General features: G+C 57.9%; 8 protein-coding genes and 1 non-coding gene across 9 annotated transcripts; 4 read left to right on the top strand and 5 right to left on the bottom strand.

Annotated features, from left to right (window-relative positions):
- Positions 1–312: 312 nt before the first annotated feature.
- DICSQDRAFT_137804 (uncharacterized protein) lies at positions 313–3,216 on the top strand. Its single transcript, XM_007367081.1, has 3 exons — positions 313–1,944; positions 2,033–2,626; positions 2,675–3,216. The coding sequence occupies exons 2-3, from the start codon at positions 2,510–2,512 to the stop codon at positions 2,777–2,779; spliced, it is 222 nt and encodes a 73-aa protein (XP_007367143.1). The 5' UTR covers positions 313–1,944; positions 2,033–2,509; the 3' UTR covers positions 2,780–3,216.
- A 1,293-nt stretch (positions 3,217–4,509) lies between these two features.
- Positions 4,510–8,915, bottom strand: DICSQDRAFT_155933 (G-protein alpha subunit). Its single transcript, XM_007367080.1, has 9 exons — positions 8,637–8,915; positions 8,549–8,569; positions 7,484–8,120; positions 7,312–7,430; positions 6,902–7,246; positions 6,754–6,836; positions 6,653–6,686; positions 6,114–6,559; positions 4,510–6,043 (listed from the first exon to the last, which is right to left on the bottom strand). The coding sequence occupies exons 1-8, from the start codon at positions 8,851–8,853 to the stop codon at positions 6,510–6,512; spliced, it is 1,506 nt and encodes a 501-aa protein (XP_007367142.1). The 5' UTR covers positions 8,854–8,915; the 3' UTR covers positions 4,510–6,043; positions 6,114–6,509.
- A 2,806-nt stretch (positions 8,916–11,721) lies between these two features.
- DICSQDRAFT_63611 (uncharacterized protein) lies at positions 11,722–12,448 on the bottom strand (the record flags this gene model as incomplete). Its single annotated transcript, XM_007367079.1, has 2 exons — positions 11,722–12,213; positions 12,407–12,448. The coding sequence occupies 2 exons, from the start codon at positions 12,446–12,448 to the stop codon at positions 11,722–11,724; spliced, it is 534 nt and encodes a 177-aa protein (XP_007367141.1).
- A 1,378-nt stretch (positions 12,449–13,826) lies between these two features.
- DICSQDRAFT_107912 (uncharacterized protein) lies at positions 13,827–16,421 on the top strand. The gene is made up of 7 exons (XM_007367078.1): positions 13,827–14,783; positions 14,843–14,970; positions 15,118–15,198; positions 15,262–15,545; positions 15,605–15,620; positions 15,676–15,833; positions 15,887–16,421. Exons 1-7 carry the CDS (start codon positions 14,639–14,641, stop codon positions 16,230–16,232), a joined length of 1,158 nt encoding a protein of 385 aa, XP_007367140.1. The 5' UTR covers positions 13,827–14,638; the 3' UTR covers positions 16,233–16,421.
- Positions 16,422–18,345: 1,924 nt separating this feature from the next.
- On the bottom strand, positions 18,346–20,964 carry DICSQDRAFT_155930 (uncharacterized protein). Its single transcript, XM_007367077.1, has 10 exons — positions 20,741–20,964; positions 20,386–20,682; positions 20,223–20,335; positions 19,932–20,172; positions 19,764–19,872; positions 19,648–19,705; positions 19,402–19,583; positions 19,117–19,344; positions 18,980–19,045; positions 18,346–18,840 (listed from the first exon to the last, which is right to left on the bottom strand). Exons 1-10 carry the CDS (start codon positions 20,794–20,796, stop codon positions 18,628–18,630), a joined length of 1,563 nt encoding a protein of 520 aa, XP_007367139.1. The 5' UTR covers positions 20,797–20,964; the 3' UTR covers positions 18,346–18,627.
- Positions 20,965–21,601: 637 nt separating this feature from the next.
- Positions 21,602–21,675, top strand: DICSQDRAFT_t114. The gene has a single exon. It is a non-coding gene; the product is annotated as a tRNA-Ala (tRNA).
- Positions 21,676–21,822: 147 nt separating this feature from the next.
- On the bottom strand, positions 21,823–23,593 carry DICSQDRAFT_181526 (uncharacterized protein; the record flags this gene model as incomplete). Its single annotated transcript, XM_007367076.1, has 1 exon — positions 21,823–23,593. The coding sequence occupies one exon, from the start codon at positions 23,591–23,593 to the stop codon at positions 21,959–21,961; it is 1,635 nt and encodes a 544-aa protein (XP_007367138.1). The 3' UTR covers positions 21,823–21,958.
- Positions 23,594–23,783: 190 nt separating this feature from the next.
- Positions 23,784–25,628, bottom strand: DICSQDRAFT_88341 (uncharacterized protein). The gene is made up of 10 exons (XM_007367075.1): positions 25,546–25,628; positions 25,400–25,452; positions 25,327–25,343; positions 25,203–25,268; positions 25,029–25,135; positions 24,768–24,933; positions 24,553–24,698; positions 24,432–24,498; positions 24,349–24,376; positions 23,784–24,274 (listed from the first exon to the last, which is right to left on the bottom strand). The coding sequence occupies exons 1-10, from the start codon at positions 25,613–25,615 to the stop codon at positions 23,921–23,923; spliced, it is 1,074 nt and encodes a 357-aa protein (XP_007367137.1). The 5' UTR covers positions 25,616–25,628; the 3' UTR covers positions 23,784–23,920.
- A 614-nt stretch (positions 25,629–26,242) lies between these two features.
- On the top strand, positions 26,243–26,557 carry DICSQDRAFT_171407 (uncharacterized protein; the record flags this gene model as incomplete). Its single annotated transcript, XM_007367074.1, has 1 exon — positions 26,243–26,557. The coding sequence occupies one exon, from the start codon at positions 26,243–26,245 to the stop codon at positions 26,555–26,557; it is 315 nt and encodes a 104-aa protein (XP_007367136.1).
- Positions 26,558–27,068: the final 511 nt, after the last annotated feature.

Below are 27,068 nucleotides of genomic sequence, written 5' to 3'. Positions count from 1 at the left end.
GAAGCCGACTTGCGAGGGGAAGGAGGGTGGTGATGACATATCAAAATGAGTATCTTCGGCGACATGGGAAGGTGACATATACCCACCCATTCCAAAGATAATTTTGAAATACATGCCGAGTTCTCCGCAAGCGAGTGGTGCCGAACAATCTTGTATCTGTGTTGATACGCCAACAGTTGGGGGTACATTAGGCATGGTGAAATGCTGCTAGGTGGAGTAATGTTTATAAGGCAGATGAAGTGGAATGGCTTCTCAATAGAGCAGAGATGGGGTACATGTTGCCTGTGCTGCTGCACCCGCGAGCCCCTTACACGCAACATTTCCATAGTTCATACAGTACACTGAAACAATGCGCAAGAGATGCGAGTAGCGGTACACAAAAGTCTGATATCATGATGAGTGCTACTGTGCGCGAAGGCCCCAACGAGTGTCGTCGCGCGGGTTGTGACGTACAGGTGACAAGCGCTCAGGCGGCTGTGACTCAAAATACGGGCGTGCGCGACAAGCCGGTCGTTCGGGGCGTCTCTTACAGTGGTACTCGCTCGGGGAGGTCATGGTGCGCCATCCTTCCTCTTTCCCTCCTCCGCCCATCCTAGCTCACCTCGCTGACCACACCGTTGCCCTCCCGTTGGGCATCTACCTGCTGTCGACGCTCACCCAGCTGCGCACGTCGTTCCCGCCACCGGGAGCGCGGCCGGACACGGGCTGCTGAACCTGTTCGCGACGCTGCCCCGAGTTCCAGTTCTTCGGGTCGCTCTTCGACGGCGCGTGCTTACTTGCTGGAGGCGGGAGCGCGGGCCGTGCGGTGGTTTGGGGACAGGACGAACGTGTAGGTCGGAAAACGAGCGGGGTGCCGGAAGAGATCGCGTTCGTACGCATACTACGCACTGCGCGCATGGCCGATGGATTGCAATACATCGGACGGGGAGGATATGTGCGGGGGACGGGCGGCTCAAGGAGCTAGATATGGACGTGCGCTTTGGAGCATGTTGAATAGGCGTTTGGTGTTCTCGACTGCACCTGCTTGACCGAGCTGTACTGGATGTTGCAGAAGGATTCATGGCCGGTGACCCTGCTTCGTGGCTGTGCAGAGCCTGGCCCCGGCCTGGGCAAGAGCTCATGCGGCTGAGCCTTCAACGCTGTTTCTTCGCCGCGAAGCTTCGTCTCGACGCGGACGTTGGGCGGACGGATTGGGTAAGCTGCGCCGTTCGCGGGACGTGGGGATTTCCGCATGCGTCGACGCCACGAGGACTCCATCCTGTAATGTGCGACGGATTTGGAAGTCAACTGTGGTGTGTTTTCTGTTTCGGTTCGATACTTCGGGAGCTTGCTTGCAGGCCATGAGCCGTACGGGAGCTCGCCACCATCCGGGCACGGCTCTGGCGGCGCTGCTCATCGTTTATATAAGCCTGCGCACGACGATCGCGATGCACGAGGTCTCCCAGGACTGACATACGTGTGTGTTTTCTGACAGAACCCAAGCGCGCCTGGCCATGGCGCGTCCACGAGGCCCCGCGCTCGGCGTTCTCCTGTGGTGTACGCCGTGGTCGGGTGACGTAAGCGGATGCCACAGAATGCTGGGAGGCGTCGCCCATCGTGGCACCAGCCAACGGCGTGGTGGCGTCCGTTGAGCGGGGGTGCGAACGCAGATGATGAGAGACGCCCGCGATGCATGTATCGGACGATTGCCATCTGCGCCCAAGACACCCCTCGCCTGACCCGTCCTTTGACACCCGGGCTTCGAGCCCCCTGTGGGCAGGAGGCCACCTGAGGCTGTCCACTCTCGTCTCTCCTGTTGCGCTTTTTGCGTGCTCGGCAGCGACGAATTGGGCAGTGAGATACACCTGAAAGGCAGAGGCGAGCAGGATGTGGAGCGTACGGGGAGGGCTTCCAAGAGGGCCAATATACGAGATCGAAGCTGGGAAGAACAGCGGAGGCCGCAGCGTGCGTAGTGATGTTTCCCATTCTCATGCTCGCGCCGCGGCAAGGGTCGTTCATTGCCTGACACGGAACCGCTTGGTGTTGCCTGCAGGCCGTGTGCGTGGAGAGCAGATCTCCAGGCCTCAGTTCGCGAACGTCTGTCAACCGACCAGCTGGTGCCTCCACATAAGGCTCTTGCCGCACTCGCCTGTGCGTGCCCCCTTCTTCCTTGGCAGCCTTCTAGGTCCCCTCCCCTCGGCTCTGTCTCTCTGCCCGATCCCTCCATCAGGTTCGCAGATTCAGGCCGATCGACGTGCACTCTCAGCGCCTGCCAGCTCTCGAAACCCCGCAAGTGATATATATACGGGGATACAGCTACAGGTCCTGACTGCCGAGCGTCCCCAGCGTAGGTGTTCTGCGTCACGATCCGACTCTACGCCCCGTATCGTGCCTGCACAGCTCGTCCTTGGCTCGTTGGCTTTCTGTGCTCTGCTCCATACCGGAAATTGACCTTCCTTTTTTCAGTTTCATCTGCAATAAAACCCCGGACGCAAACTGGTCCTCCCCTAGGAGCCAAACGCTCGGCCGCATGTCGGTTGCTGCAACGACCCGGGCCTCTCAGGGTGTAGTGTTGCCTGCGCCGGAGCAGGAGAAGGATGCTCCTCCGAAGCGATCCACGATCGAAGTGGTGGACCTGCCCGAATTCCTTGGGTCCTCGTCAGAGGTGTCCGAGAAGGCAAAAGAGGTAGCGTACGAGGACTCGTTTCCCGACGGGGGAAGAGGCTGGCTCGTCGTGTTGGGATGCTTCATCTACTCTGCGTCGACCGTGGGATGGGGGTGCGTGGCCCCCGTCCGGTGATCACGAACTGTGACTGACATCGAACCGATCACGGGTGCACCTGACGCCTTCAGCTTGGTACGTTCAACCCTACAGCCTCTGTCATCCCAACCGATGCTCATCTCTGGTCGGGGCTAGGTGTGGGGGGTGACCGAAGAGTTTTTCAAAGAGCACATGTTCCCCCACACCTCGGACTCGGTGTTGACCACTCTGGGCAGTATGTCGTGTCTGGTAAGCCCGCCGAGCTCCGCTTGCGCCCGAACGTATGCGCTGACCCTCTGCCAGTTCATGACGCTGGGCGGCATCGTAGCAGGAAAGCTGGCTGACCGTTAGTACGTCCGCGCTGCCGCGTCCGCTCCCGCCACACGCATGCTGAAGGTCCCGCAGCGGATACAAGGTATGCGTGCGTCCGCAGTGCACATTGCCCGCCGAGAAGACCGATCTTGTTGTGTCCCCCACTCTTAGCCGTTCCTCGCGGCAGGCGCGATCGTCTGGGTCGCCAGCATGCTCGCCGCCGCGTTCTGCACCGAGGTCTGGCAGTTCTTCCTGACCATGGTACGTCACACCATCCCCGCTGTTCTGGGTACAGGCTCTAAGAACGCGCAAAGCTTATCTTGACTCTGCCCAGGGCTTGATGCAGGGGATCTCGGACGCGCTCGTCTTCCCATTAATAGTACGTGGCTTGCAGATCCATGTATAGATGCCGCTGAGGCACAGTGCACTCGACGCTCCCACCGCCCGCAGGTGTCGCTGCCCTCGCAGTGGTTCCTCCGCCGGCGGGCATTCGCGACAGGCATCGTCGTTGCAGGCAGCTCCATCGGTACGCTCGCGAGGCGCATATATGTGTCCGCACTCGGCTAACGCGATGCGCAGGCGGCGCGATATCCTCGCTGGTCTACCGCGAGCTGCTCTCGACGATCGGCCTCCGCAAGTCGCTCGCGATCTTCACGGCGGTGGACGCCGTCGCGTTCGCGTGCGGGTACGCGATGATGCAGGAGCGGCGGCCCAGGGCGAGGCGGCCGCAGATCGTCTGGTTCGACCGCGCGTTCTTCGGCGACCCGGTCTTCTGGAGCCTCGCGATGTGCTTCTTCTTCACGGTGTTGTCTGTACTCTTATCGGTTGCTGCGCTGAGCAGGCTCGTGGACGCTGACCTTGGGGTGTGCAGTGGTTACCTAGGCCCCGTGTTCCTGCTGCCCACCTTCACGGCCGAGAAGGCGCCAGGGATGAGCTCGATCGTGCGTGCCTACATGCTTCACGTAGTCTCTCCGCACCGTACCCGCGACTCACTCTCACTCCGTGCGCGCCCGCAGATGCTCGCGCTGCCGCTCACGGTGCTGAACCTCTCAGCGGCCGCGGGCCGGATCCTCATCGGCTTCGCGGCGGACAAGCTCGGGCCCGTGAACGCGCTCTTGGTCGCCATCGCGCTCTCCGGCCTCACGCAGCTCGTCGTGTGGACGTTCGTCACGACGTACGCGGGCATCGTCAGTCGCGCGCGCCGCAAGTTGCCGCTTGCCTTTTCTCTCCGCTGCCGCTGACGTCCATGTTCTTCCCCCCCCCCTCCCCGCTTCCCCTCCCCATCCCCCTGCCCACGCTCCCGCTCCCTGCAGATCGTGTTCTCGGTCCTGTACGGCTTCTTCTGCGGGTGCTTCCTCTCGCTCGTCTCCGCGGTCGCCGCGAAGATATACGGCGCGGACCGCCTGGCGGGCCTCTCGGGCCTGCTCCTGCTCTTCAACGCCCCTGGTACGTCCGCGCTGGTAGGCCCGCCCTACGTCCGAGTCTGTGCCTATCCCTCCCCCTCCGCACTCATGCCCATGCCCTCCACCTCCTCGTCGCGTCCTCTCCAAGCGGAAGGCTGATCTTGTCTGCCACAGGCTACGCCGCGGGCGCGCCCATCGGTGGGGCGATCCTCGGCGCGACGGGCAACAACTGGCAGGTCGTCGCGGGGTACTCGGGCGCCGTCCAGGTCCTGGGTGCGCTCTGCCTGCTCTACGGTGCGTCATCTCGTCCAAGGTGTTACCGTGTCGGGACCCGCGTTTCCGGGCCGAGCGCCCTGCGAGGCGGGGGGATCGTCATCGCGATTTCTCTCTTTCTGACGCGCCGTTTGCTTTTGCTTTGGGTTGGGCACGGACAACCGACAGCGCGCTTCAGGCGGCAGCCGAGGCTCCTCGCCGCGTATTGATGGGAGTGGGACGCTCCAGAATGCGGCCGTGCAAAGAGCCATGTGCGTATGAAGCTTCGAGAAGCTCACCCAGGCTCATGGGCCCGGATTCTGTCCCATGTATGCTCTACACGTACTGGCGGGCGCCATCGCGGATCAGTGGATGCACCCGCCCTAGACCTTCCTCCCGACCGCCGACCGCCCTCCACTGGCGTGCATCCTTGGCTCCATATCCCAGGTCCTTGTCATCCTCCCTCTATCGCCCTCGTCGTCCGGCACCTTCAAATTCATATCACAGCTCCCAGTCCCCGCAAAGAACCCACGCCTCCAGGCACGCCAGCATCCCGAGCACATGTATTGTATCGTATAGAAGCCCGCACGCACGTTTCATCAGAGTTTCCCGCGTTGGGGAGATCGGATCCTGGACATACGCATCGTTATTGTACACGCCCGCTGTTCTTCTGTTCCATAATGCAAGTTCAACCTTCCACCATCGGGCTTCCCAACGTCCGTTCCCTGTTGCCACCGTCGTCTTCCATGCATATCAGCACATCCTACATGATCGAGCAGCGTATCATGACGACGGACATTGCGTGCGTGCGTGCGAGCACCCAGCGTGTGACCGTGGTTCAGACCCGTGTCGGCGTTGACATCCGCAATGCAGGGACGGCGGCGGACGGCTATCAAGGTGTGGGCCTTGAAGCGGGAACTTGGAAGCGAGGCATCGGATTAGACGATACACAACACGTAGTGTAAAAGATGCATGGGGGGGCCCGCCCGGGAGCGTGCCTAGTCGCGGCGGTGTCGGATAGTCTACAACTACAACAACAGCAACAGCGGAGATGACGATGAAGATGGCGGTAAAGATGATGATGATGACGATGGCAGCATGAATGGAAGGGTGGGTCCGGGGGCGAGCGGCGGCGGCATTCTAGACGGCGGAGGGGAATAGACTGGGAGGAGACGGAGCATGCAGGAGGGACATACGTCAGGTGGAAAGGTAAGCGAAGGTGCTGAGTGCACCAGTGGCAGATGAGCGAATGCGGCACATAATATATGTACAAGAGCCGCGAGGCTCTCGGGTGGACGGTGGTGGTGGTCGCAGACGTATTGCAATATCAATAAGTCTGAAGTAGGGAGCCAAGCGTCAGACGATTGCAGGGATGGTGACGCACAGCGAGGAAGAGACCAACGTACCTACAAGCAGTAGACGAGAGCAGCCTAAGCGGTCAGGTCCGCCTCGCGTAGATTTCGCCTGAAGATGTGGTCCTGGACTGCATGGGGAAGAGGGGAGTGTCAACAATGGCCGTGCGCGACTGTGGAAGAGGGGCAACAATGATACAAGGGGATAGGGCGGCAGGAAGGACAGGAGGGAAGAAAGCGACAAAGCACGTGTAGTACAGATTTGTAGAGCAGAACATGGCTGGGATTAGATGGGAATCGTAGAGGCCAAGACGAAGATGGTGTATAACGTAGCAAGGGCAAACGTCCATCGTAGACGAAGGAGGGGGAGGCCGGCCCGAGGCGACAAGTGAAGAGGTGAAGTCTTGGATAGGCGAAGGGATTTGACGAAGCAGAGCTCAGCCTCACAGATCAGAGGAGGTCTGCTCGCGTCAGATGGTCCCGAAGGATGCCTTCTTCGACTGTAATGGAAGTTCGTCCCTCGTTAACCATTGTCGTATGCGACAACGCCCCAACCTCAAACCAGTAGAAGACAGAGAGGAAGGGATGCTCACCGACTGAGAGTGTTACTGCGGTCGCCTTGGTATCCTGCATAACACGATGCACATAGTCAGCTTTAGTAGAGTCCAAGTCGGACGAGACTCATGAGACGCACCACGACGGAAGTCATATGCACCCTGAACGGCCGCGGTTCAGGCGAGTGCTTACGCAGGATGTCGCGGAAGTGCTGCGCAAAGTCTGTCGACCGGACGAACAGTCAACATACGGTCTTGCGTTCTGAGAAAGCGCAGTGGATCACGCACATTTCGTCGCATGCTCCAGGTCGTTCGGACGGTCCCCGTAGCTATGCACGTACTCCTTGATCCGTACCCCGTTCAGCAGCTTCTGCTCGAGCAGGTCACACTTGTTCAGGAACAGCACAATCGACGTCTTCGCCAGCAGCTTCGACGACACCACCGCCTTCCACAGCATGAAGCTGTCCTCCAGCCGGTTCACCCGCCGGTCCTCCGCCAGCCGCTCGTCGAAGCAGCTAATCGGCGCGAGGAAGATGATTGCGTCGCAGTCGTCGAAGTACGGGTACCACGCGATGCGCTGCGTCCGCGAGCCGCCGACGTCGTATATGCACCACTCGGATCCTGCCGCGGGTCCTGGAGGACACGGAGTGAGCCCATGTCATAGATCAAGCCCAATCACCAGACAACAAATGGCATACCTGATGCAAACTTGATTTTGTGCTCCTGAACGCCCAACGTGCGCAGGCGCGCCCGGACAACGTCGTCGTCGCTGGGCTGGTAACTCCTTGACGCGATCCGGTCGATGTCGTTCAAAAAGCTGCATCCCCCCACGTCGGTGAGTATGCATGCATAAGAAAGAGACCCACTTACAACCCCGGCGTCGTCTCCATGCGCACCCCTTTCCTCAACAGCATCTCGCGCACCGTCGCGTCCTCCCAGATCGCCTTCATGTCCTCCGCGCAGCCCGCCAGTATGTCCGCAGTCTCCCGCATCTGTATGTCCTTCGACTTGCGCCCCGCCCCACCGCCGCCGCCGCCCTCGCCCTCACCCGCGCCCCACCCCTGCAGCTGCTTCCAGCTCGTCGCCGAGCGCACGAAGAACTCCTGCTTGCGCGTCGCCCCCAACACGGGCGACCCAGGCGGGCTCGCCGGCACAAAGTGGTCGCTGATGTCCGCCCCCGCCTGAATGCCGATGCGCAGCTCCAGGTCGCGCTGCACGGTCCTCAGCGGGGTGAGCCGCAGCTTCAGCAGCCGGTGCTTCCCCGAGAACGTGCTTGAGGAGGGCGAGAAAGTGCGGGCGGGCCCGGGCCCGGGGCCGTCGTCATCGTCGCTCACATCAGAGTCGACGGCCGGGGGCGGGGCGCCACCGCTGCCTCCGACGCCTGCCATCTCCTCGGAGAGGATGTCGAGGATGGTGTTGATGCCGCGGACGAGGTTGAGCTGGATGACCATGCACCATGATGCGCGCTCTGCTTCCCATTGGTCCCGGCAGTACGTCAACTGGAAGTCTACAGTGAATGTCAGACGGGTGAGTGGTGAGGACGGGAGGATTTTATATTAGGATAGCACTGCAGCAACGCTAGCGTCGGCGTGGCATAGAGAATTGAAGCGCTAAGCGTCGCGCTCCACAATCGGATTTAGTATCGCTGTAGGATTCACTGCTAGAGCGGGGTCCACTCGTCGCTCGAAGGTGTGTCCCCGGACCTACATACGGGAAGGAGAAGGCGTGTATATGCGTTGGATGAGCGCAGGGGGTGTCACAGCGGCCAAGCGCCCAGGTACAACGATTGCGCATCATCGGTCGATGAGCTTCGAGGCGTTTGCATACGAACCATCCGCCACGACATCAGTCGGTACGTTCCTGCACCCACTAAGCGGAACCCGAGCACCACAGCGAGGCGAGCCCGATGCCGTAAAGATGCGCAAAGGAACTCACTCTTTAGCGTGGTCGATTTTCCTGCGAAGCAAAAAGACACACAACGTCACAGGGGCTCATCGCATCAGGCGACGAACAAAGCACATACCGCTCTCGCTCTGGCCCAGCAGCAGCACCTTGACCGGCCTGTTCTTCTTAAGTGCAGCACGCTCGGCCTTGAGCTGCTCGTCGATCTTGTCGCTTATCTGGCGAGCTTCGGCCTCTAAGCGCAGGCGAGTCTCCCGCTCCTCGGCTGTCTCGTTCGGCGGGGGCGCGAGCACGCGCGAGAGGGGGTCGTCGTCGTGGGGGCGCTTCTGTACACCCATGGCGGAGGGGCTGAGGAGGCAGCGGGTGGGCTCGCGCGGGGGCGACTGGGCGGAAGGCGGAGGAGGGGGCGTTTGGCGGCGGACGGACGGCGAGCTTTAGAGGATCTGCGGGGGCTGGGGGGACGTTGCCGAGGAAGGCGATTCGGAACGTGGTGTCTCCCACGCAGCGCAAACTCCCTGGATCTGTCACCGGTGCCCGCCAGTACTGGCCCTCGTCGCCCGCGCCGCGAGAGCATATGACAACCGCAAGGCCGACCGAGATTGCTCGTCAGATCCGCCTCGAAATGTCGAGCAACGACAGGCATCAGACGCGAGATATGTATTCACCGCCGCGTGTCAGCCGGCCCATCCTCCGTGCGATGCTCCTGTGGCAGTGTCTCTGATACCACGCATGCGGTCCCGGCGGTAGATCTCTGTCTCCCTACTGCGCCATCACTCTGCTCACGGTTATTATAGAGTACACCACAGTATGCAACATCACGGCCTATCGTATCATACACGACAATGACAACCTCCTTCTTGACCACGACACGCATGCGCAAACGCCCGGGAGAGCGCTGTCTCCGCCCTTCCGCCGGCAGCCGGCGTTCTTGAACCTGGAGTCGCTTGCCCTGGCTCGCTGCCCGACTTGTCCTGATCAAGGAACGACTTCCTCTTCCCGCTTCTTCGACGACGACCAGTCCAGATCTTTAGTCACGTATGTGGCGGCAACAAGCAGCGCACCTACTCTCCGGTCGCACCTCGTCCCCAGCCTCACACGCCTTCTGCGCAGACATACACAGGACCAGCACTATCCTGCAAATCGCTGACAGGCTACAGCGAGCACCCAAGCACCGGAACCGTACGCCTACATCAAATGCATTACGCAGAGTCACACGAGCCTATCCGCATGAACGTGAGTGTTCTCCGTCCTTCTCCATAATAGCGACATCTCCCCATCCGGCCAGTACGGTGCGTGCAACCATATCTGCCATCAATTGCGTTGACGTCTGCCATACATTCCACGATGCCTCCCCTTATTTCCAGTGCGATGCCTCGGAGTCTCCAAGACCCTCTACCGCACTAACGGCGTCATGTTTCCTGTGCATGCTAGGCTCATATGGTGCATCCCGCAAATCTATCATCTGAGAGCCTAGGCGCATATTCCGCTACCCTCGTCGATGAGCTCCCATCTCGGTCGTCATCGCGCTCTCATCTCGCTAATTAATGTCTACAGTCCATAAGTACTCCCCAAACCACGTTCCAAGTGTCCCCCAACTTACCAGACCACTGGTACGTGCAAAGCAACGGGGCTGCCGATGCCCTCAAAGCGCATCACAACCGCAATATTGCCCGATGCGACGAGCGGAGCCTGAGACGAACACTGTTCGCTCTTGGCAGGTTACACGGCGTACATACAACGCTCTGAGAGGCGAGACGTCGCGTGAGTATCGATGGGTGTCAACGTCACACCTCGACGGCGCGTCTGGTAGGTTTCCCACTTCGGATGCTACTCACTAAGTTCGGTAAATTAGGAGGAGCCGGCCTGCTGACGCAGAGAGACTGACGTGCACGACGATCGCAGGACCCTCCGCCAAGCGTCGAACCGGAGCCGCCGCCGGCGGCGGCGGCGGGATAACATGTAGCTTGGGCCTGTCATCACGATCTCGTCGCCATAATCAGATTCAAACCTCGAGGCCTCGAGGCCAGACACCATGACAACGAGCGAGCTGTATATTTCTTGAGGACGCAGGACGCAGGACGCGTTCAGAGGCCATTGATGGAGGTATGGGCTAAGCGAGACTAGCCGACAAGCTCGCCTTCGAAACCCCTCGAGCGATGATGACACTCCTCCCCCCTCACACAGTGCCTCGAGGGAAGGGTCAACCGACGCGGAAAGCTTTCGTCCTCAACATACTTGCGATTCATATTTTTCTGCGAGGTTTGGGACACGACAGACCCCTTGGAAAACAACGGGCACGAGAAATGAGGTTGGTACCTTGCCATATGCGGCAGGTTCGGCTAGCCCATCACATCCATCAAATGAGCTCTGAGTGCGTCCTGTGTCCTGTGTCCTGCGTCCTGCGTCCTGTGTCCTGCGTCCTGCGTCCTGTGTCCTGCGTCCTGCGTCCTGAAGAATTGAGCCGCCCTTATCAACTTCCAGCACGCACTCAGGTTCGGCTACTAATTTGGGCCTTTGTCCAGTGACTGCATCGTCTTGATGTTTCATCAGCATTCAATATGAGAAAAATATGGTCTCGTACCTTGTCACGCCAGTACGTTTGGGCACAAGACCAGAGAGAGTGCGGCCCTGTCTTGAGGCCGATGGGAATGGATGGACCGCCCGGTGACGACGTGGTGAGTTTCAAAGTTGTTCGTTCACACATCCGTGGTTGTATAGGGAAGCGGACAACCAGCATCGCACCGCTCGAGCCCTCCATTGGGCAGGAGACTGCTGACAAGCCAGTGGCTCGGCAATATTGAGAACTGCCTCACCACGGGATACAGTCCGCCGGCCCCAACAAAGTTGACCTACTATTCAGTTCCAGAGGACTACGGTCGAGCGCTGAGGCTCAAACGGATAAGGCGGAGAGCGAAAAGGAGGGGCGTCGTGGCATGCTCTGTGGTACAAATACATAATCATACAGTGATGAGGCACATCGACCGTCCAAATACTACAGAGGTATCCTACACGACGGGCGCCGGCAATCGAGGTGCCAACCTGGAGATATCAACGAGACGGCGACGAGGACATGCATATAACAGCAAGGAGAAAACGACGACGGATCGCCCCCCTCTCCCGAGCTCTAAGCCAGGGCGGGCAGGCTGGCATATTTGGACGTGGACGCATCCTAGTCTGAATTAATGACGCGCAGCGACCACGGCGGCTCACCCCACGCGTGGCTTCTTCGACCTCTCCTCCCCGTCCACCTCCTCATCGTCGCCCTTCTCGTCTTCTCCTTCCTCCCGCCCGCGCTTGCCATTCTCCTTTGGCGACCCCTTTGGAGCAGCGTCCGACGCAGTCGTCGCTGTGCTCCCTGCACCCCCCGCCGCCCCAGCTGCAGCCGCACCGGCCGTATGCCCCCGCAGGAGCTCAAGCTCGGCCTCCGCGCGCTGGCGCGCGACGCGCTCCTCGTCCCACATCCGGCGCATCTCCTCGAGCTGCGCCTGCAGGTCGCCCATCGCCTGGTCCATGAGCAGCTTCTCAAGCGTCCACTTCTCGATGTTGCGCGCCTCGTTCTCCTTGAGGTGGTGGATGTACTGCACCGCGCGCGAGAGGATCGCGCCCTTGGCCTTCTCGCCCGACCCGTTCGGCACGATCCGCCCGAGCTCATTGATGCCCTCGTTGATGTTTCCACGTCGTCGGCGCTCGACTTCTTTCTGGTGAGCGGACAGGGAGTTGACGTTAGCGTGGGTAAGGAGACGACATCCATAACACGCAAAGGGGGCATAGATGGGTTGAGATGAAAGAACCCAGGAGACGGGGATAGTTGCACGAGGATGAAGAAGGCGTGGCAATGGCCGCACCTCTCCAAGATATGAAGGGGGCAAGGTAACCAAAGAAGAGACGTACATGGTTATCTTTTCTGATACGAGCCCACTCGTCGTTCGTCATCGTCGCACTCCGGCCGCCGCGTCGGCCGCTCGACTTCGACTGTGAAGAAGGCCTGTCCCCCTCCCCACTGCTGCCTTCACCACCGCCGCCGCCCGGGCTCTCCGCGTCCGATTGCGGTGGAGGCGCCGACGTAGCCTGGTGCGCGGTTGCCTGCAGTGCGGATGCGACGGCAGAGAGCTGGCCGAGGTTGGGGGGGCCGCGCGGATGGGACGACGGGCCAGGTTCGCCGGACATGGGCGGCAGCGATTGTTGGTTGGGTAGTATGCCATGAGGGAACTGGCCCGTGGGTGCCGCAGGGACAAAAGCCCCCTGGGAGAGATGAGAGAGCGCCTCGGCCGCAGCAGAGTCTTTGAGGTCGCCCTGACAGAAACACCGCCGTTAGGACTCGAGTCAAATGAAAGGATGCAGATGCCAAGGCGCAGCGGAACGGCGGACATGTGCAGGTCCGATAAAGTGCGTAAAGCTACCGGCGTCCGAGGATAGCACAGGTACCAGGTGCGCGACCAAATGACGCCGATGGGCCTGATAGCCTCCGCGGCATTGCAGTGTCGCGGTAAGGGGAGAGAAGCGTTGAGGTCATGACGGTCCTGCTTCCGGCCACTTTGACCGCAGAACAGAAGCCAGCCCAAAGTCAACCGTGCCCTGGCAGATGCCTATATCCGTCCCGTACTCGCGATCACTGCGACGAACGTGACCGATGCCCTCGATCACGTGGAGCGCGTGCCCGACGCATCCGCGCGCGACCGAAGGCGGACTTGCGAGGCACGATGCGGGGCGGGATGCAGCGCGATGAATGAGAAAACGGGAGGGACGTACCCTGTTCAAAAGGTCCGGGATGTGCTTGAGGATTGCAGCAAGCTGCTCGGGGTTCATGCCTGCGAGTACATTGCCAGGGAGACTGGGCTGCGCAGTCCCGGGGGCCGCAGGCTGGCCGCCAGATGCTGGCTGGTTGGCGGCGGGAGCAGAAGGCACGTACTGGAGGGCGGGGTCGTGGGCGGGCTGTGTAGATGCCATCGCTTCCGGGATGGTGTTAGGATATCGGGCCGTGGGTTCTCAAGGTCGGGCTTGCGCTGATTGCGTCGGACCTCCAGGGATAAGCGTGTAATAGCCCCCTAAGCAAAGATGTATTGCGTTCGTCGTCTTAAAGAGCGAGGAAGCTCCTCTGCTCGTTGGGGGACGCGGTGAGCTCGAGTATCGGGGCGAGTTGATCACGGGGGAGGGAAACGAGGTCACGTCCTGGTCACGAGGACGTATATATACTCTGCACGTGAGAAAGCGCCACAAATATAGCAAAAGCCGCCAAAACAGGACCATCGCCTGCGCACGGGCCACTCACGGCCCTCTCATCCGGACCTCACAGCAGCCATGCCGTTCCTCTCGTCGAGCATCCTGCCTTTCCCGACACAACTCGTGGTTCCAGGCCGTCAAACCCGCTGCCCAAGTACACCGGCCGCCGGAGAGATCGGGTGAGGATAACGTCAAGGAGCTAGCTGCGGCGCAGGAGGCAGGACGAGCGCTTTTGAGCGGTGCGTGCGTCGGGTAAGTGACAGGGGGGAGAATAGGAGCGTTGGAGAGCATGGAAGAGCAACGGACTTCGTCAAGAGGCACTCGTGGTCGGCGAGCTCTTGGTGGACGCACGAGGAACGTCTGCCGCGTCGCGTCGTGCAGCAAGCAATGCGCCCAGGAGTCCAGGACCGAGGATACAAGCGCCCACGAAGGCAGATTGCGTTCTGGAAATGCCCTCTGCGTCATCGGGCTCTTACACGTGCTTGGGACACTCGTCCGACCTTCTCACTTATTTGTTCCTCGTGTGCTTGACTCGTTTGAGTGAGCACGGCTCGCCCATATATATCGACATGCTCCTGTTCTGCCGCTGCGGCTAGACTGTCCGACCTGACGCTAGTTTGGCCTGCCAGTCTGCGCTCGGTATATATATATAGTCGTCTTAGTCGCGATTGTCAGCCTCCCGAACGCATCTTACTCCCTCCTGCCCACTCTCGCTCTTGTCACCAACACTACATTCCGCTTGACGAACGTCGACGAACTACGCACGATCTGCTACGCTCTCGCACGCCCTTGCTTTCTTGCATAGCATCGATTAAAGCCAGTGAAGAGTGGTCAGCCTCTGGAGCAGGCGATCCCATAGAACGAGCCTACAACTTGCCGAACCTCTTCTGTTTGCATCTCAGAATGCGTCCTGCCACCGCACTCGCAGCTGCTTTGCTAAGTTTTGCGCCTGGGGCGCTCGCAACGTATAGTCTCGTACGTGAGTACTCTGGGTCGAGCTTCTTCACCGGGTGGGACTTCTACGGCAATTACGACAACTTGACGAATGGTACGTCTTCCTGCATTTCGCCCGCAGCGACAGCCAGATACGAAGCGTCCGCTATGTAGGCGACGTTACCTGGGTGACCCAGGCAAACGCGACGCAGTCGAAGTTAGCGTACGTCGACGACGCCGGACACGCGGTAATTAAGGTGGACAACACGACCTTCGTGCCGTACAACTATAAGCGAGACTCGGTGAGTCCGTGATCTGAACTTCTCCTGTGGACGCCCAACTGCGTCACCGCAGCCTCCCCAATTGTCGGGAGGCACCCGTGCCCGTTGTCGGCGTTTCGCAGCAGGGACAGGAACGTGTTGAACTAATCCGCGAACGATATTCCGCAGGTTAGGATCACCTCCACGGACTACTTTCCGGTGGGGTCAGTGTTCGTGTTCGACGCGAATCACCTGCCGTACGGGTGCTCGGTACGTCAATCAGTCGCTCGTCTGCAAGTGCACAGCCTCACGTGTGGCGTTCAACGCTAACAGGTATGGCCGTCATTCTGGACGAAAGGCCAGAACTGGCCCATCGGCGGCGAGATCGACATCATCGAGGCCGTCAATCTTATGACGTACAACCAGATGGCACTGCACACCCAGGACGGTTGCACGCAGCCTTCGAGCGTCACGCAGAGCGGCACTACGGGGAGCACAAATTGTACGCAGGACGCGGGGTGCACCGTAGCAGAGAACCAGTCGAATAGCTATGGGGACAACTTCGCGAATGCTGGTGGGGGAGTGTGGGCGGCGCAGCTCGACTCGTCTGGCATCTTGTGCGTACTATTCGTGACATGAGGTCGCTCAGGGTAGGCAGCTAACGTGCTATGCACAGTATCTGGTTCTGGACTGTATGTTTCATCCGTATGATTCTATGCCGAGGGCTGCACACTCATGATACTCTAGAGGGCGAGCGTTCCGAGTTCTGTGTCAGGCGCAAACAACAGCATCGACACCTCTTCATGGGGCACCCCCTCCGCGGCATATCCGTCCTCGTCCTGCAATATCACCGAGTTCTTCACGCCCCAACAACTCGTCCTTGACATCACCCTGTGCGGCGACTGGTACGCGCTCTCCTCTCATCCATCATCTCGTATTGCGACTGACGTGCTCCTAGGGCCGGCGGTGCGAGCGTGTACGAGTCGACGTGCGGCGGCGACGGCTCCGCCACTGCCTGCTACATCGACAACGTGATCAACAACGGGTCCAACTACGCGGATGCGTACTTCTCTATCAACTACGTCAAGGTGTTCTCGCTCACCGACGGCGTCCTCGTACCCTCTGTATCCGGGGGGTCTACGGTCCTCGTCACCGAGTCTGCGACTGATGCGACCTCGGAGCCCAGCGCCACCAGCCCGGCCGGCGCCCAGAGCGGAAACAAGGCGGCTACGCTGGGTGCGAACGCTTATGTCGCTGTCGCAGGCGCGACTGTGCTGGCTGCTGTCTCTTGGATCCTGTTATAGATGTAGTATCACAACATGCTCAAGGAGGCCCATATTGTAATGACTTCTGCAGGACAATTTGCGCAACATACGTATACTACCTTCTGTTCCGTACGGACATGGACCTGCTAGTACTACCCCAATGTGTATTTTTCGATCACCAACCCGCCGTAGCTCTCCTAATAGAGAGGATCTGTTTGTTTTTCCATGCCCACTTCTGTGCCATATGGCTTCAAGGCACCGTTCAGTATGCAGAGGGGCATATCGTGAGTGAGGACTCTGGTTCGGATTTGGGCGCATTGTGTACGATTATTCTCGAGCAACGAGTCTATAACGCTCTCCCGATGTCTCCATCCACTCTCCGGACAGGTTTTCTGGGTATAACAAACCTAGCATAGGACGAAAACGTCGATCTCGCTGCACCCGCTGCCTGTGCGGCCGTGCTACAGGCGCTTGATCTGACCTTGAATCCAGGTAGGCCGACGCCCGGTAGGCGCGCGAGGAAATGAGCGAGCGACAAGAATTGAACACGCCTAATTGAACACGCCTGATGTTTTTGCAGCGTCGGTTGACCGGTAGAAGCGGTACCAGTATGAAGTTACGTCGGTTACGTCGGTTGACAATAGAAGCGACGGCAGGATGATTATATCAGCCAGCGTAACGGTACGCTGATTGAAAGGCCTGACGGTGCGATATATAAGTATACCTCATACTAGAAGCCGAGTCCTCACTTGAGTCGTGAGCTTACTTTGCATACACTCTACCCTCTGCAACGACGTTGCAATTTCTCCTTGGCATTACCGACACTACTTATATCATGCCCAGTGTACCTGGAGCTGCCCCCATGTCGGCCCCCACGCCGAGTGATCTGCCATCTTGTGGAGAGCCCGATGTGTACTACAAAGCCGTGGTGGGAATGTGTATGTACACTGTGCCTGTCTGATTATTCATTTAAATTGATTAACCGAATCGTTGTTCTCCTTCGCCAGCTGTCTTCCTACTCATCGTCTCAGTTTCCTCCTCTGCCGGCACCGTGCGGTCGATGGGCAGAACACTCGCCGACCTAGTCAGGCTACTCAGCAACCTTCGGCGCGAGAGGTTCACTACTGCCCCCACGTCGAGCTCAGAAATCACCGATCCTCTGCTGGACACAACTAGCGACGTAGAAGCTCCAGACGCCCAGCATGACGCAGCAACCCCCGGAGGAGCTGGGACTTCGTCAGTGACTCAGACGAGGACAACGACACACCAGTCTTTACGGGAGACCATGCAGAATACCATGCAACTCTGCCTTGATCAGTCCATTTCGATGGCCACCATGATGGCATCTCTCCGGGAATGACGGGCGAGTTACCCAGCCCTATTCTCGCGACCCCGGTCGCTTCTGAATCCTATCAGTAATGTCAGTGTCTGTCAACATCAGAAAGCTTGCGGTTCAGAATCATACGGAAGGAAGATCTACCATGTACTTAGAACATTCTCGGTTTTTGTTTGACCTATAGTTAGATAGCACTGACATTGACGTACCTGGATTTTGAGATCCGTGTGGGTCACGGAAGGCAGGCCGTCCACGGCAGCTCATAGACAGGCTTCTCCGCGGCACGTAATGGCTGCCATCGTCCTCCAGGTGGTCAGCGGTGTTCTCCAGCTTGTGGTGACGACTCAAATAACCACACAGGTAATATGTACTCCAGTCATCTCCGAGCCTACACTATCAACGGATGTACTCTGCACGTCCTGGCATGAGTCGTAGCAGGCACTTGCTCTCCAGGAGGATATTAGCCTTGTACTACGTACGTCATCCACTGAACAGATTATACAATTGTTAAGTCTACTTCGAACAAGACCTACAGCTAGCGCAGCAGAAAGTTAGTAGAATGTTGCAATCGCAGGATACGTAGCACTGATGGGAAAGCTCCAAGCACCGCAGGCGTCGATAAGGGCAAGAAGCAAAGAGCAAGGCGCTAAGGCTGTAACTGTCCGTTCCTTAAACCCTCTGCCTTGTTGCGTTGCCAAAACAGGCAGTTCTGACGGTGACTGTTCTCTCGAAGCTGGAAGCCTTCCCGGTTGCCGAATCAGCAGGGCAGATATTGGAACTCCGTTAAAACTTCATGGCTGATTTGTTGGGCGATGGGGATAAGCGCGGCGGATCCATCCTGTTGCCTGGCCGCGCGAAGGGTGCGTGCCGAGGCTATGTGTGCCGCTCTTAGCAGCAGCAGCAATACAGAGAGTGCAAGGAAGGCCGAGAACACCGAACGCCTATACGATCGCCACCCTCTCACTCGATCTCAGCATGCTCCAGGGCGCGCATCCATATGTAGCTCCTCGACCAGCCCGTTCCCCCGCACATATCCTGCCCGTCAGGTGTTCTGTAATACATCCGCAATGTGCGTACCCCGCTCCTTTTCTGACCCGTCTACGCATTCACCCTGTCCCCAAACCACCGCACCGCCGCGCTCCCGCCTGCCGCGAGCAAGAACGCGCCGTCGAAGAGCGACCCAAAGAACTGGAACTCGGGCAGCGTCGCGAACAGGTTCAGCAGCCCCTCGTCCGGCTCCGTGTCCGGCCGCACCGGCGGCGGCGGGAACGACGTGCGCAGCTGGATGAGCGTCGACAGCAGGTAGATGCCCTGCGGGGTGGCAACGGAGCAGTCAGCGGGATGAGCTGGGATACGATGTATGCTGTGGCTGTAAGCCGTCCCGCCGTCGAGATTGACAGCCCAGGACGGAAGGGGAGGGCGAGGGAGGGAAGGGGGAAGGATGACGTACCATCACCTGCGCGAGCGTGAGAAGCATGAGGGACGCCCCGAGCGACCGGCTTGTCACGCGCAGCACCTACATACGCCCGAACCATCCACACTCGTGAGCAGTCAGACGCGCAAGCGAAGAAGAGAACGCGAACGTACCCCTGCCACGCCGCGCAGCACTCGCCGGATGCTGCTGAGGATGATAACGCCGACGAGCGCGAGGCTGACCTGCCGCGAGATCGCCGCGACCTTGTCTGGGGGCACGTGCACGAACGGCAGGACGGAGAGCATGTACGCGAGCACGAGCGACACGACGTCTGCGTTCGTCGTGCCGGCCTCCCCAGGGGCTGATGATGGAGAGCGCGGGAGGATAAGGTTGATGATTGACTGCAGGGGTTCGGTCGACTTATAGTAGCAGCTTCGACGCGAGAATGATCTACTCACGCTGAATATGCGGTAGATGCAGTAGACGGCGAAGACGCGGCCACCCCAGTTGAAGACGCGTCCTGCGACGGTCCTGGAGAACTTCGCGTCCGCCTGGCGTTGTTTCAGCACGTCCAGGTTGCGCGACATCTCGTACTCCAGCGCTTCGAGCCCCGAGATCTCTTGCCCGAGTGCGGACGACTCTGCACAAGGCGCCGTCAGTCGCGTGGCCTCTGCGGGGGTGATCATGCTAAAGAATGCGCGTACCGCTGCTCTGGAACGACGGGAGTGCGCGGTACAGCCAGTTTGACTGCGCGTCGGGTTTCTGGGCTGACGGTTAATGATGGGCATGTGGCTAGACACAGCAGCGCACGTATGCATACCTTCGACACTTCGAGGTTGAGCAGGTCGCTCCGACGTCTGGCGAGGTCTTCCCGGATGCGTCGGAGACCGGCTTCAGCGGTGCGCACTTCCTCCTCTGTTGGATGTGCCCTGTATTCATCGTTGGTCGGCCGACGCTCTGTGAACATCTCATATGCATAGCTCCGTACCTTGGATTCCGTGAGAAGACAGGGAAGAAGTCCCAAGCCGTATCAATGGCTCCAAAACCAGATAGGCCTCCAAGGATGACGGTGCCAATGACAGTAAGGCGAGACAGAGTCGATGCCATGAGGTTGTGCGCGGGCATGCCCCTTGGTAGAGGGACATAGGACAGGGCGAGGAGGAAGAGGAAGTTGGGGATGAGGTATAGCATGAGGCTCATGGAGAACACTCGTTGACGTGCGGAGGGGACTAAGGGGACTTGAGGTGCTGATAAATAAAACAAGACGTAGAGGACTCACCGCTTGGAGTATTTGATCTGTTGCTGAGTACTAGGCTATAGGATAGAGGGATTACGAGTACGATGGCGATGATGAGAATGCAGAGCGAGACCTCCCAATTGAATAGGCGGACGCTAGTACACTATGAGGTCAAGCAACGCGCTGTATTGAAGATGGATCGTACCGTGGGTGGAATATCTCCAGTGCTTGACATATCAGAAGGAGGAAAAGTGTGCAGCTCTCGGAGAAACACAGGGAGAACAGTGCCCGGGAGAGCACAGAGTGGAATGGCCGCTTCTTCACCGCAGTGGGGATGGCTGACGCACTTGAGGGTGTTGGTAGGGTCTCCAGCTCGGTCTCTCCGGCATCAAAGACGACCGTAGGCGTCCCAGGATCAGATGTATTCTTTGCTGAGAGGTCTTGGAGATCGTGATAGAGGTGTCGTAGAAGGTATCGTCGTGAGGCGTAGAACAGGAGCCCCCTTGGGATTGGACGTTATATGGAGACGCACAACGTTGCAAAATATGAAGACCCACTACCTGCATCCTACAAGTATAGCCGTTTGAAATCCATATGCGCTGGCTGACGACGACATGACAGAATACTGAGAGCCGTACAAGCAGGGCCACAAGCGTAGACGGGCACCGTCACTTTGCTTGCACTTGAGACGGAGTCTTGTGAGCGTGCGTCCGGTTGAAGTGAGCTCTCCCGGAAAGTCTTTGCGACGGACGATCAACAAGCAGCTGCAGAGCGGTGTGTCGAGGAGGTAGGCCGTAAGGACTGCGCACGACCGAGTCTGACGTCTTCTGAACTTGGCGCCCATACGAATGCTTCGCCGGAATCACGGACCGTGCGTGCGCAAGCTCGTCGGGTTGAATCTCTTTTGTCCATCTATGGAGAACTACCGTGTTATTTGACGTTGTCCACCTGCGAAGCGCAACGCTGCCACCATGCCAGTGTGCACTTTCTTCACCTTGGTGCAGCGATTATCTACTACTACCTAGGCAAGTGAACACTCTACCTGATTATAGCGTGAGTGATACAGAGCGCATTACTGATCTATAGGACACCCATCCTCCCAGAACCCGGGGAGGTTCAGAGGTTGCCATGCTGGGAAATTACGTTACAGCGTATGTACCATGTAATGGCGGTCGACTAACTTGGCCTATTCACCTGCGGTCCACTAGTGGAGGACCGCGTGAGCACGTAGAGCGAGTAAGCAAATCCGGCGGGCATGCCCTCCTACACATGCTCCAATATAAGACAGTCTTCCATACTGACTTGGGTACAACATTTTGTCTTAGGTGAAGCAGGACGTTCTCAACTCAAAGTCCGTAGAAACGACACATCTCCCGTCCATACACATTCAATCAGTCAGTATAATGCATTCAATTGTTTATGGGCATGTGGTGTAGTTGGTTATCACGCTCGCTTAGCATGCGAGAGGGGTCCGGTTCAATCCCGGACATGTCCATTTTCCCTCTGTTTTTCCCTTTCGGTTAACCTGCCGGGCTAAGGAAGGATGTCATATTTGGTTTATACTTGACATGTTTGTGGTTCATGTCGCTTTAGAGCGTTGTCGTAGTCAAGTCGGTGTCGATTCAGATATTCAGATATTATTGAATGGAGGCAGAGTCGCATGAACTAGAGCCTAGCACTCAGCACATCATCAGTTGGATAGCCTCGGATAATAGTAATCTAGCTAATTTCCATTGAATTCCGAAAGAACCAGGCATCTCTCCTTCTTCCTTCCCTCCCTATACCTCGTAGCTCTCATCCACATTCAGAGGATTGTACCGGACCACTTCGACCAGACTCCTCAAGCGCGGGCCGTATGCAGCCTCGAACGTGGCGTACTGCGCGGCTGACGAATGGCACATATACAGCTGAAGAAAGCTGAGGACACATCCACGCATGGCGCGCGCTTCGAGAGCGCGAACGACATCGTCCAAGAAGCTCGTAGATGCATAGAAACTGTTGTCGTCGCCCCCTCTAACGGAGATATTCGATAGCTGCGGACAAACCACCTCCGCGTCCTCGCTCGCGGGTGTGAGCGAATCCCAGATCGCGTCGACGCCGCCCATGCCAATCAGGGACAAGGTTTCGAGCTTCGGGAATGCTCCCAGCGCGGCGACGAGGCTCTGGCGGCTCAGGGCATCGAAGTTCACGATGAGCTCCAAGCTCTCGACGTTCGTCCCGGGAATGACTCGGATGAGATCTCGAAGGCCAATCTCTGTTGAGACACCCCAGCCCAGGTCCACTGGCAGGCCATCGGGCACGACACGATGCGTACCACCGCATAGTGAGAGGTGCACGATGCCGAGAGCATCGTAAATGCTCTCTTTCCCGACAAGTGAGTAGCTGTCACCATATGCCACATATTCCACCGCGCCGATGCGGGAAAGTGAGGGGATGTGAACGGATACGGAAGGCGGGAGAAGCGCAGCAAAGGTGATAGGGAAGTTGTGGAGTTCGCTGTGACCGAGTGCCATGACATCTACCGCCACTTCAATGTGCGTCGCGGCCGGAAGGAGGAGGTGGGAGAGAATTTGGGCACAGATATCCAGTGATGGCGCGTGGGTGATGATGAGCGTGTGGAGGTGGGGAAGCGTGATGAGAGAGCGGCTGGGGGAACCTGAAGCCGGTGTAGGGACCTCCGTTACGCCTGCGAGTACATTATGCAGCTTGAGTTGTTCCAGTAGGGTACATTCCGCCATGATGTCCAAGAGTTTAGGGAAGGAGGTCTTCCACAGCGAGCTCGAAAGATCGAGTATCCGCATATGAGAGAAAAGTGCGACATCGGTGGGCGGATGGATCCTACTCAGTGTGAGCTCTTCGAGGCGCGGTAGGGCATATGCTGTCAAAGGAAATGCAGCGGCTTTGTCAAGTCTCGAGGGCCACGGCCACCAGCTATGGCTCGTGTAAATGGATAAAGCAATGAGGTTGGGAATGGGCAAGGAGAACAGGGGCGAGAACATGTCCATCCACGCCAGGTCCGCGTAGAAGGTGATCGCCCCGAGGGAGGTCACCTGTTGAGGCTCCAGGTAAGTGAAGAGTTGAGGCAATTGAAATGATAGGTCGTGGAAGTAGAGGTTGATCAAGCCCGGACAAGGCTTGCTCGTAATTCGGGACAGGCACAACTTGAGCCACTCGGGTCGACAGTAGACGTGGATATCACGCCAAAGCGTAGGTGTTGTGCAAACGATCTTACGCCAGTGCATACAGACGTGGTTGATACGCATCCATAATACTGGCTGTCTTGGTCCCATGTTGTCGCGATCGATGTAGCGCCGATGTGGGGTCAACGAGGAGTAGACGAAGTCGAGGATCTCAATCAAAAGTTCGTGGGGTAGGCCATTGATCATGACAACGTCGTGATGACCGGAGCTCATGGTAGTTGTCTGGTATGAGGCTTTGTGGTTTGAGAGAAGGAGACTACCACAAACGCTTCTGCTTCCCTGTCCGCTTAACGATCTAAGATCCGGCAATCGACAGCACGTGAACGGCACGGTATAGCATGTGCAGCAAAATCGATGTATCCAGGCTAGTTCCGATCATTCTCGGTTTAGCTTTCAGGGTACTAATACATCAAAGTACATGTGATTAGGATAGACAATGCGAAGGGAACGTATGAAGGCATGGGTTGAGTACAGAGCAAGCCGCTGCAATGTCCGTGATGAGTCTACAGGCTACTGAGTCCGAGACAAGAAGAATCGATCCTATGACGGCAGTCTCGTCTCGGGCGAAAGTGGCGACGGTGGCGACAAAGACTCCACGTCGCTAAGATTGCGAGTATGAGCAAGGAGGACGGAATGACGCTGGCTGCTCATGGTATTACTCCGTGAGCTATGCCGTTGACTACTCATTGTGTTTGTTCGCGAAGGGTTCAGTGCGGCGTCCTCTCTGTCGGTATCGGTATCGTCGTCCTCCATGAAGTCGGTAGGTTCGGGATCCTCGATGTATACGGCAGAATAGATATGTGTAGGAAAGGAGAAGCTGATGTCTGCGAAGGATGTAGGGCTGCTGAGATTTGTTGCGTGCTTTGCTCGCAGATTGAGGATCAGACGCGAGCCCTGAGGATCGGAATGTGAGTATCGGCGCGCTCGACAGGGTACAACGCGCGTTTGACAGGGTTCCGACAACTCACCGCAACGCCAACGATCGAGAGAACCCATCTGATCATTGTTGTCAGATCGAGCACTTAAGATGCATCTCAATTCAGGCACTCACGGGAAGCCCAGCAGCACGAGCGTGGTCGGTGCCATGGTGAACAATATTGTGTTCAGTAGCATCACCACTGTCGGCTCAATCAGAAAGGGCCATTAACAGCTTGTAACCAAGATTCACGCACAGAAAATGCCTAGATATGCGATTGTCCCGTCGCGCACGAGTACCGTTACGAGGGTCGTGTCAGAAAAGCTGTCCCGCTTCCCGCTCTTCGCCACTCCGATCATCATCAGACCGAATAGGAACGTCTCGTAGACTATCGAGGCTGTACTGCGATATGGGAATGAAGACATCATGCGTGAGACGGATGACGGTGGACGAATTGCTGCAGGAGCTTACCTGTACAGCACCATCTCCGGGGGAAGGTCTGCCGCCTTGCAGTAGAAGCCGGCCATGATCTTCGGCATACTCACGCCAAGGCTGACGCCCATGAGAACGACTTGGAGGGCAAAGCCCCCTAGCATGACACGCAAGACACGCATCTTCGTCGCATAAATGGCATATACTGGAATGTGATAGAGATGTGGTGAGATCGAGCCGAGATTGTGTGGCGTGCAAAAGTACGGCGTTTAGCCCTCGGTGGTCAAGTAGGTGACGTACCTCGAAGGATGATGATCACCTCCGCCGCAAACTCTACTAGCATTGTGGCGAGGATCTCAAAGACTAACCATGGCATACATGGAAGGATGTTACGGATGTTGTGAAGGCTGACATGCAGAGGTTGCCTTGCGCGTCAGCGAAGCTTCTCGTTCTCCCTTCGGATCCGACACGCACATCAACGTGAATAACGAGAAGTACCGCACAAAGAGATAGAGCGCCTTGGGCAGGGTCCATTGTGATCTAGAGCAACAAACCGGCACATGAGGAGGGATGCTTGGGCTGGGAACGCTGCACTCACCGCCATATCAACCTAATCTTGACAGTTCCCTGTCAGTCAAAATCACGCGTCTGATTCCAAGATGGGAGCGTACCTCCTCATCCAGGCTTGTCAACACATCCCATGCCAATAAGGTGAGCGCGGCAACTTTACGGTCAAGGAACGTGTCCCGGGTGAATGAAGTTGAGGCGGCAACTGTAAGAAGGGACAGAACTCGAACACCAGTGACGTGAGGCATACCTCCGCTCCGTGCGGCACCTTCCGTCTGCGCTAACGCCGCGAACACATCTTGATCTGTGTCCCATATCATCCAGAAGTCGTCGAGCTTTGTGCTGTTGGCATCACCACGTCCGTTCATGAAAAAGGCGTAGAGATTTTGGGGCGGTATGAGGGTTCTCTGGCTAAGAGTGTGGAGCACCACGAAACATACTAGTTGAGGCCGGTGCTCCCCAAGCTTCCCTAGCGGGGTTGAACAAGACCCATACTGATACCGCCGGCTGTGTGCTCTCGCCTGAAACCGACCAGTGCTGAGCGGTCCGTGGGCGCCGTTGGAACGTTCTTTCGAGCACGATCTGCACTTCTACTAGTCTCGTGACCAGACGTTCGGAGCTTTGAGCGGAAATGAAAAAACCGGGACTTTCCGCGCTCCTGAACGTCTGGTGGATCCACCCCCGTGACTCCCCGCTCGGTGACCTGTGTGACTTTCCTGCCTCTCTCCCGACGTGTCCGAGCTGTCTTGTCGCGCGCGCCTGCCTGCTTATCTCGCGACGTCTTTGAGCTGCGCCGAGCCTACCGTCTGCTCGACGTAGATACTCCCGTAACCGGTACATCTCTCTGACTCTCACGAGCAGTTGCTATATGTCCCCCATACTCAATTTGTCTGTTATCCTCTGTCTCTCGTATGGGCAAGACAGAGGAACTCTTCTAGTGCGCGCCTATGGACCCTCGCGGACCCGAGGCAGAACCCGATGAGCTCCACAATGGATGGGGAGCTCTTTTCAAAGACGAGGAGGAGGACGAAGACTACACTCCGTCCGAGTGCAGCAGCGACCGGCTTTCCGACGTGTCCGACTGGGATCCGATCGAAGCTGCCCCCGAGACGCCGATATACCGCCACAACACCCGGGTCATGCGCGAGCGCCTTGCGTTCTCGGTTTCCCGCACGCGCACCAGCGTTGTCGACCACGTTAAGTCAATTTTGGCTTTTATGGAGTCCGTAGATATGAATCTCCCCATGCATCTCAGACCCTAAGGTCCAGTATGAGCGGAGCGCTCTTATGGGCAGCGACATCAGCAAAAGTGTAAAAATGTTGTCCAGGATTGGAGGTGGCGCCTTAAGCGCCGATTAGGGCGCGAGACGGTGCGAGCACCCGATATGGTAGCCAAGAGGGCCTGTCCGTGCAATACTCACAATACCGGGCAAGACTTGCGGCAAGCTTGCACGGCGGCGCAATATACCCTCGAGTTTCCATGACCTCACGTGTTTGCGCAACAATGTATAATGCTCATCAGTAGAATAATGAAACTCGACCAGTTTGGTTACAGGGTGCGACGTAGTTCGTCAAATTCACAGACTGAGCGGGCCTTGAGCATACGAGACACACTTGTGCACCTGGTTTGTTTCAGCACAGGTGTTCATGCGTTGGTAGATACTGGACAATGAGGCGGTGGCCCGGGCCTGGTGAGTGAAGGGACAGTTCTCAAAGCTAACATTGTACTAGCTATGGTAGACCTAAGCATTACACGGATTGCATTCGTCCTCC

This window comes from Dichomitus squalens, assembly GCF_000275845.1.
Source record: "Dichomitus squalens LYAD-421 SS1 unplaced genomic scaffold DICSQscaffold_22, whole genome shotgun sequence".
NCBI classification, from domain to species: Eukaryota; Fungi; Basidiomycota; class Agaricomycetes; order Polyporales; family Polyporaceae; genus Dichomitus; species Dichomitus squalens.
Note: the sequence above shows the minus strand (reverse complement) of the source record. Positions and strands in the feature narration are given on the sequence as shown.

Coding starts and splice junctions, on each gene's coding strand:
- DICSQDRAFT_107912 (XM_007367078.1), top strand. CDS start 14,639: ATGCGTCCTGCCACCGCACTCGCAGCTGCTTTGCTAAGTTTTGCGCCT. Junction 15,199..15,261: donor ACCTGCCGTACGGGTGCTCG/GTACGTCAATCA, acceptor CAACGCTAACAG/GTATGGCCGTCATTCTGGAC. Junction 15,834..15,886: donor ATCACCCTGTGCGGCGACTG/GTACGCGCTCTC, acceptor ACGTGCTCCTAG/GGCCGGCGGTGCGAGCGTGT.
- DICSQDRAFT_88341 (XM_007367075.1), bottom strand. CDS start 25,615: ATGATATGGGACACAGATCAAGATGTGTTCGCGGCGTTAGCGCAGACG. Junction 25,136..25,202: donor TTCTCGTTATTCACGTTGAT/GTGCGTGTCGGA, acceptor TCTGCATGTCAG/CCTTCACAACATCCGTAACA. Junction 24,699..24,767: donor CCGGAGATGGTGCTGTACAG/GTAAGCTCCTGC, acceptor CCCATATCGCAG/TACAGCCTCGATAGTCTACG.
- DICSQDRAFT_155933 (XM_007367080.1), bottom strand. CDS start 8,853: ATGGGTGTACAGAAGCGCCCCCACGACGACGACCCCCTCTCGCGCGTG. Junction 8,570..8,636: donor GCTGGGCCAGAGCGAGAGCG/GTATGTGCTTTG, acceptor TTTGCTTCGCAG/GAAAATCGACCACGCTAAAG. Junction 7,247..7,311: donor CAAAATCAAGTTTGCATCAG/GTATGCCATTTG, acceptor CGTGTCCTCCAG/GACCCGCGGCAGGATCCGAG.
- DICSQDRAFT_137804 (XM_007367081.1), top strand. CDS start 2,510: ATGTCGGTTGCTGCAACGACCCGGGCCTCTCAGGGTGTAGTGTTGCCT. Junction 2,627..2,674: donor TGGTGGACCTGCCCGAATTC/CTTGGGTCCTCG, acceptor GAGGTAGCGTAC/GAGGACTCGTTTCCCGACGG.
- DICSQDRAFT_155930 (XM_007367077.1), bottom strand. CDS start 20,796: ATGTCGTCGTCAGCCAGCGCATATGGATTTCAAACGGCTATACTTGTA. Junction 20,683..20,740: donor GCTATACTTGTAGGATGCAG/GTAGTGGGTCTT, acceptor TCCAATCCCAAG/GGGGCTCCTGTTCTACGCCT. Junction 19,706..19,763: donor TCAACCTCGAAGTGTCGAAG/GTATGCATACGT, acceptor CCGTCAGCCCAG/AAACCCGACGCGCAGTCAAA.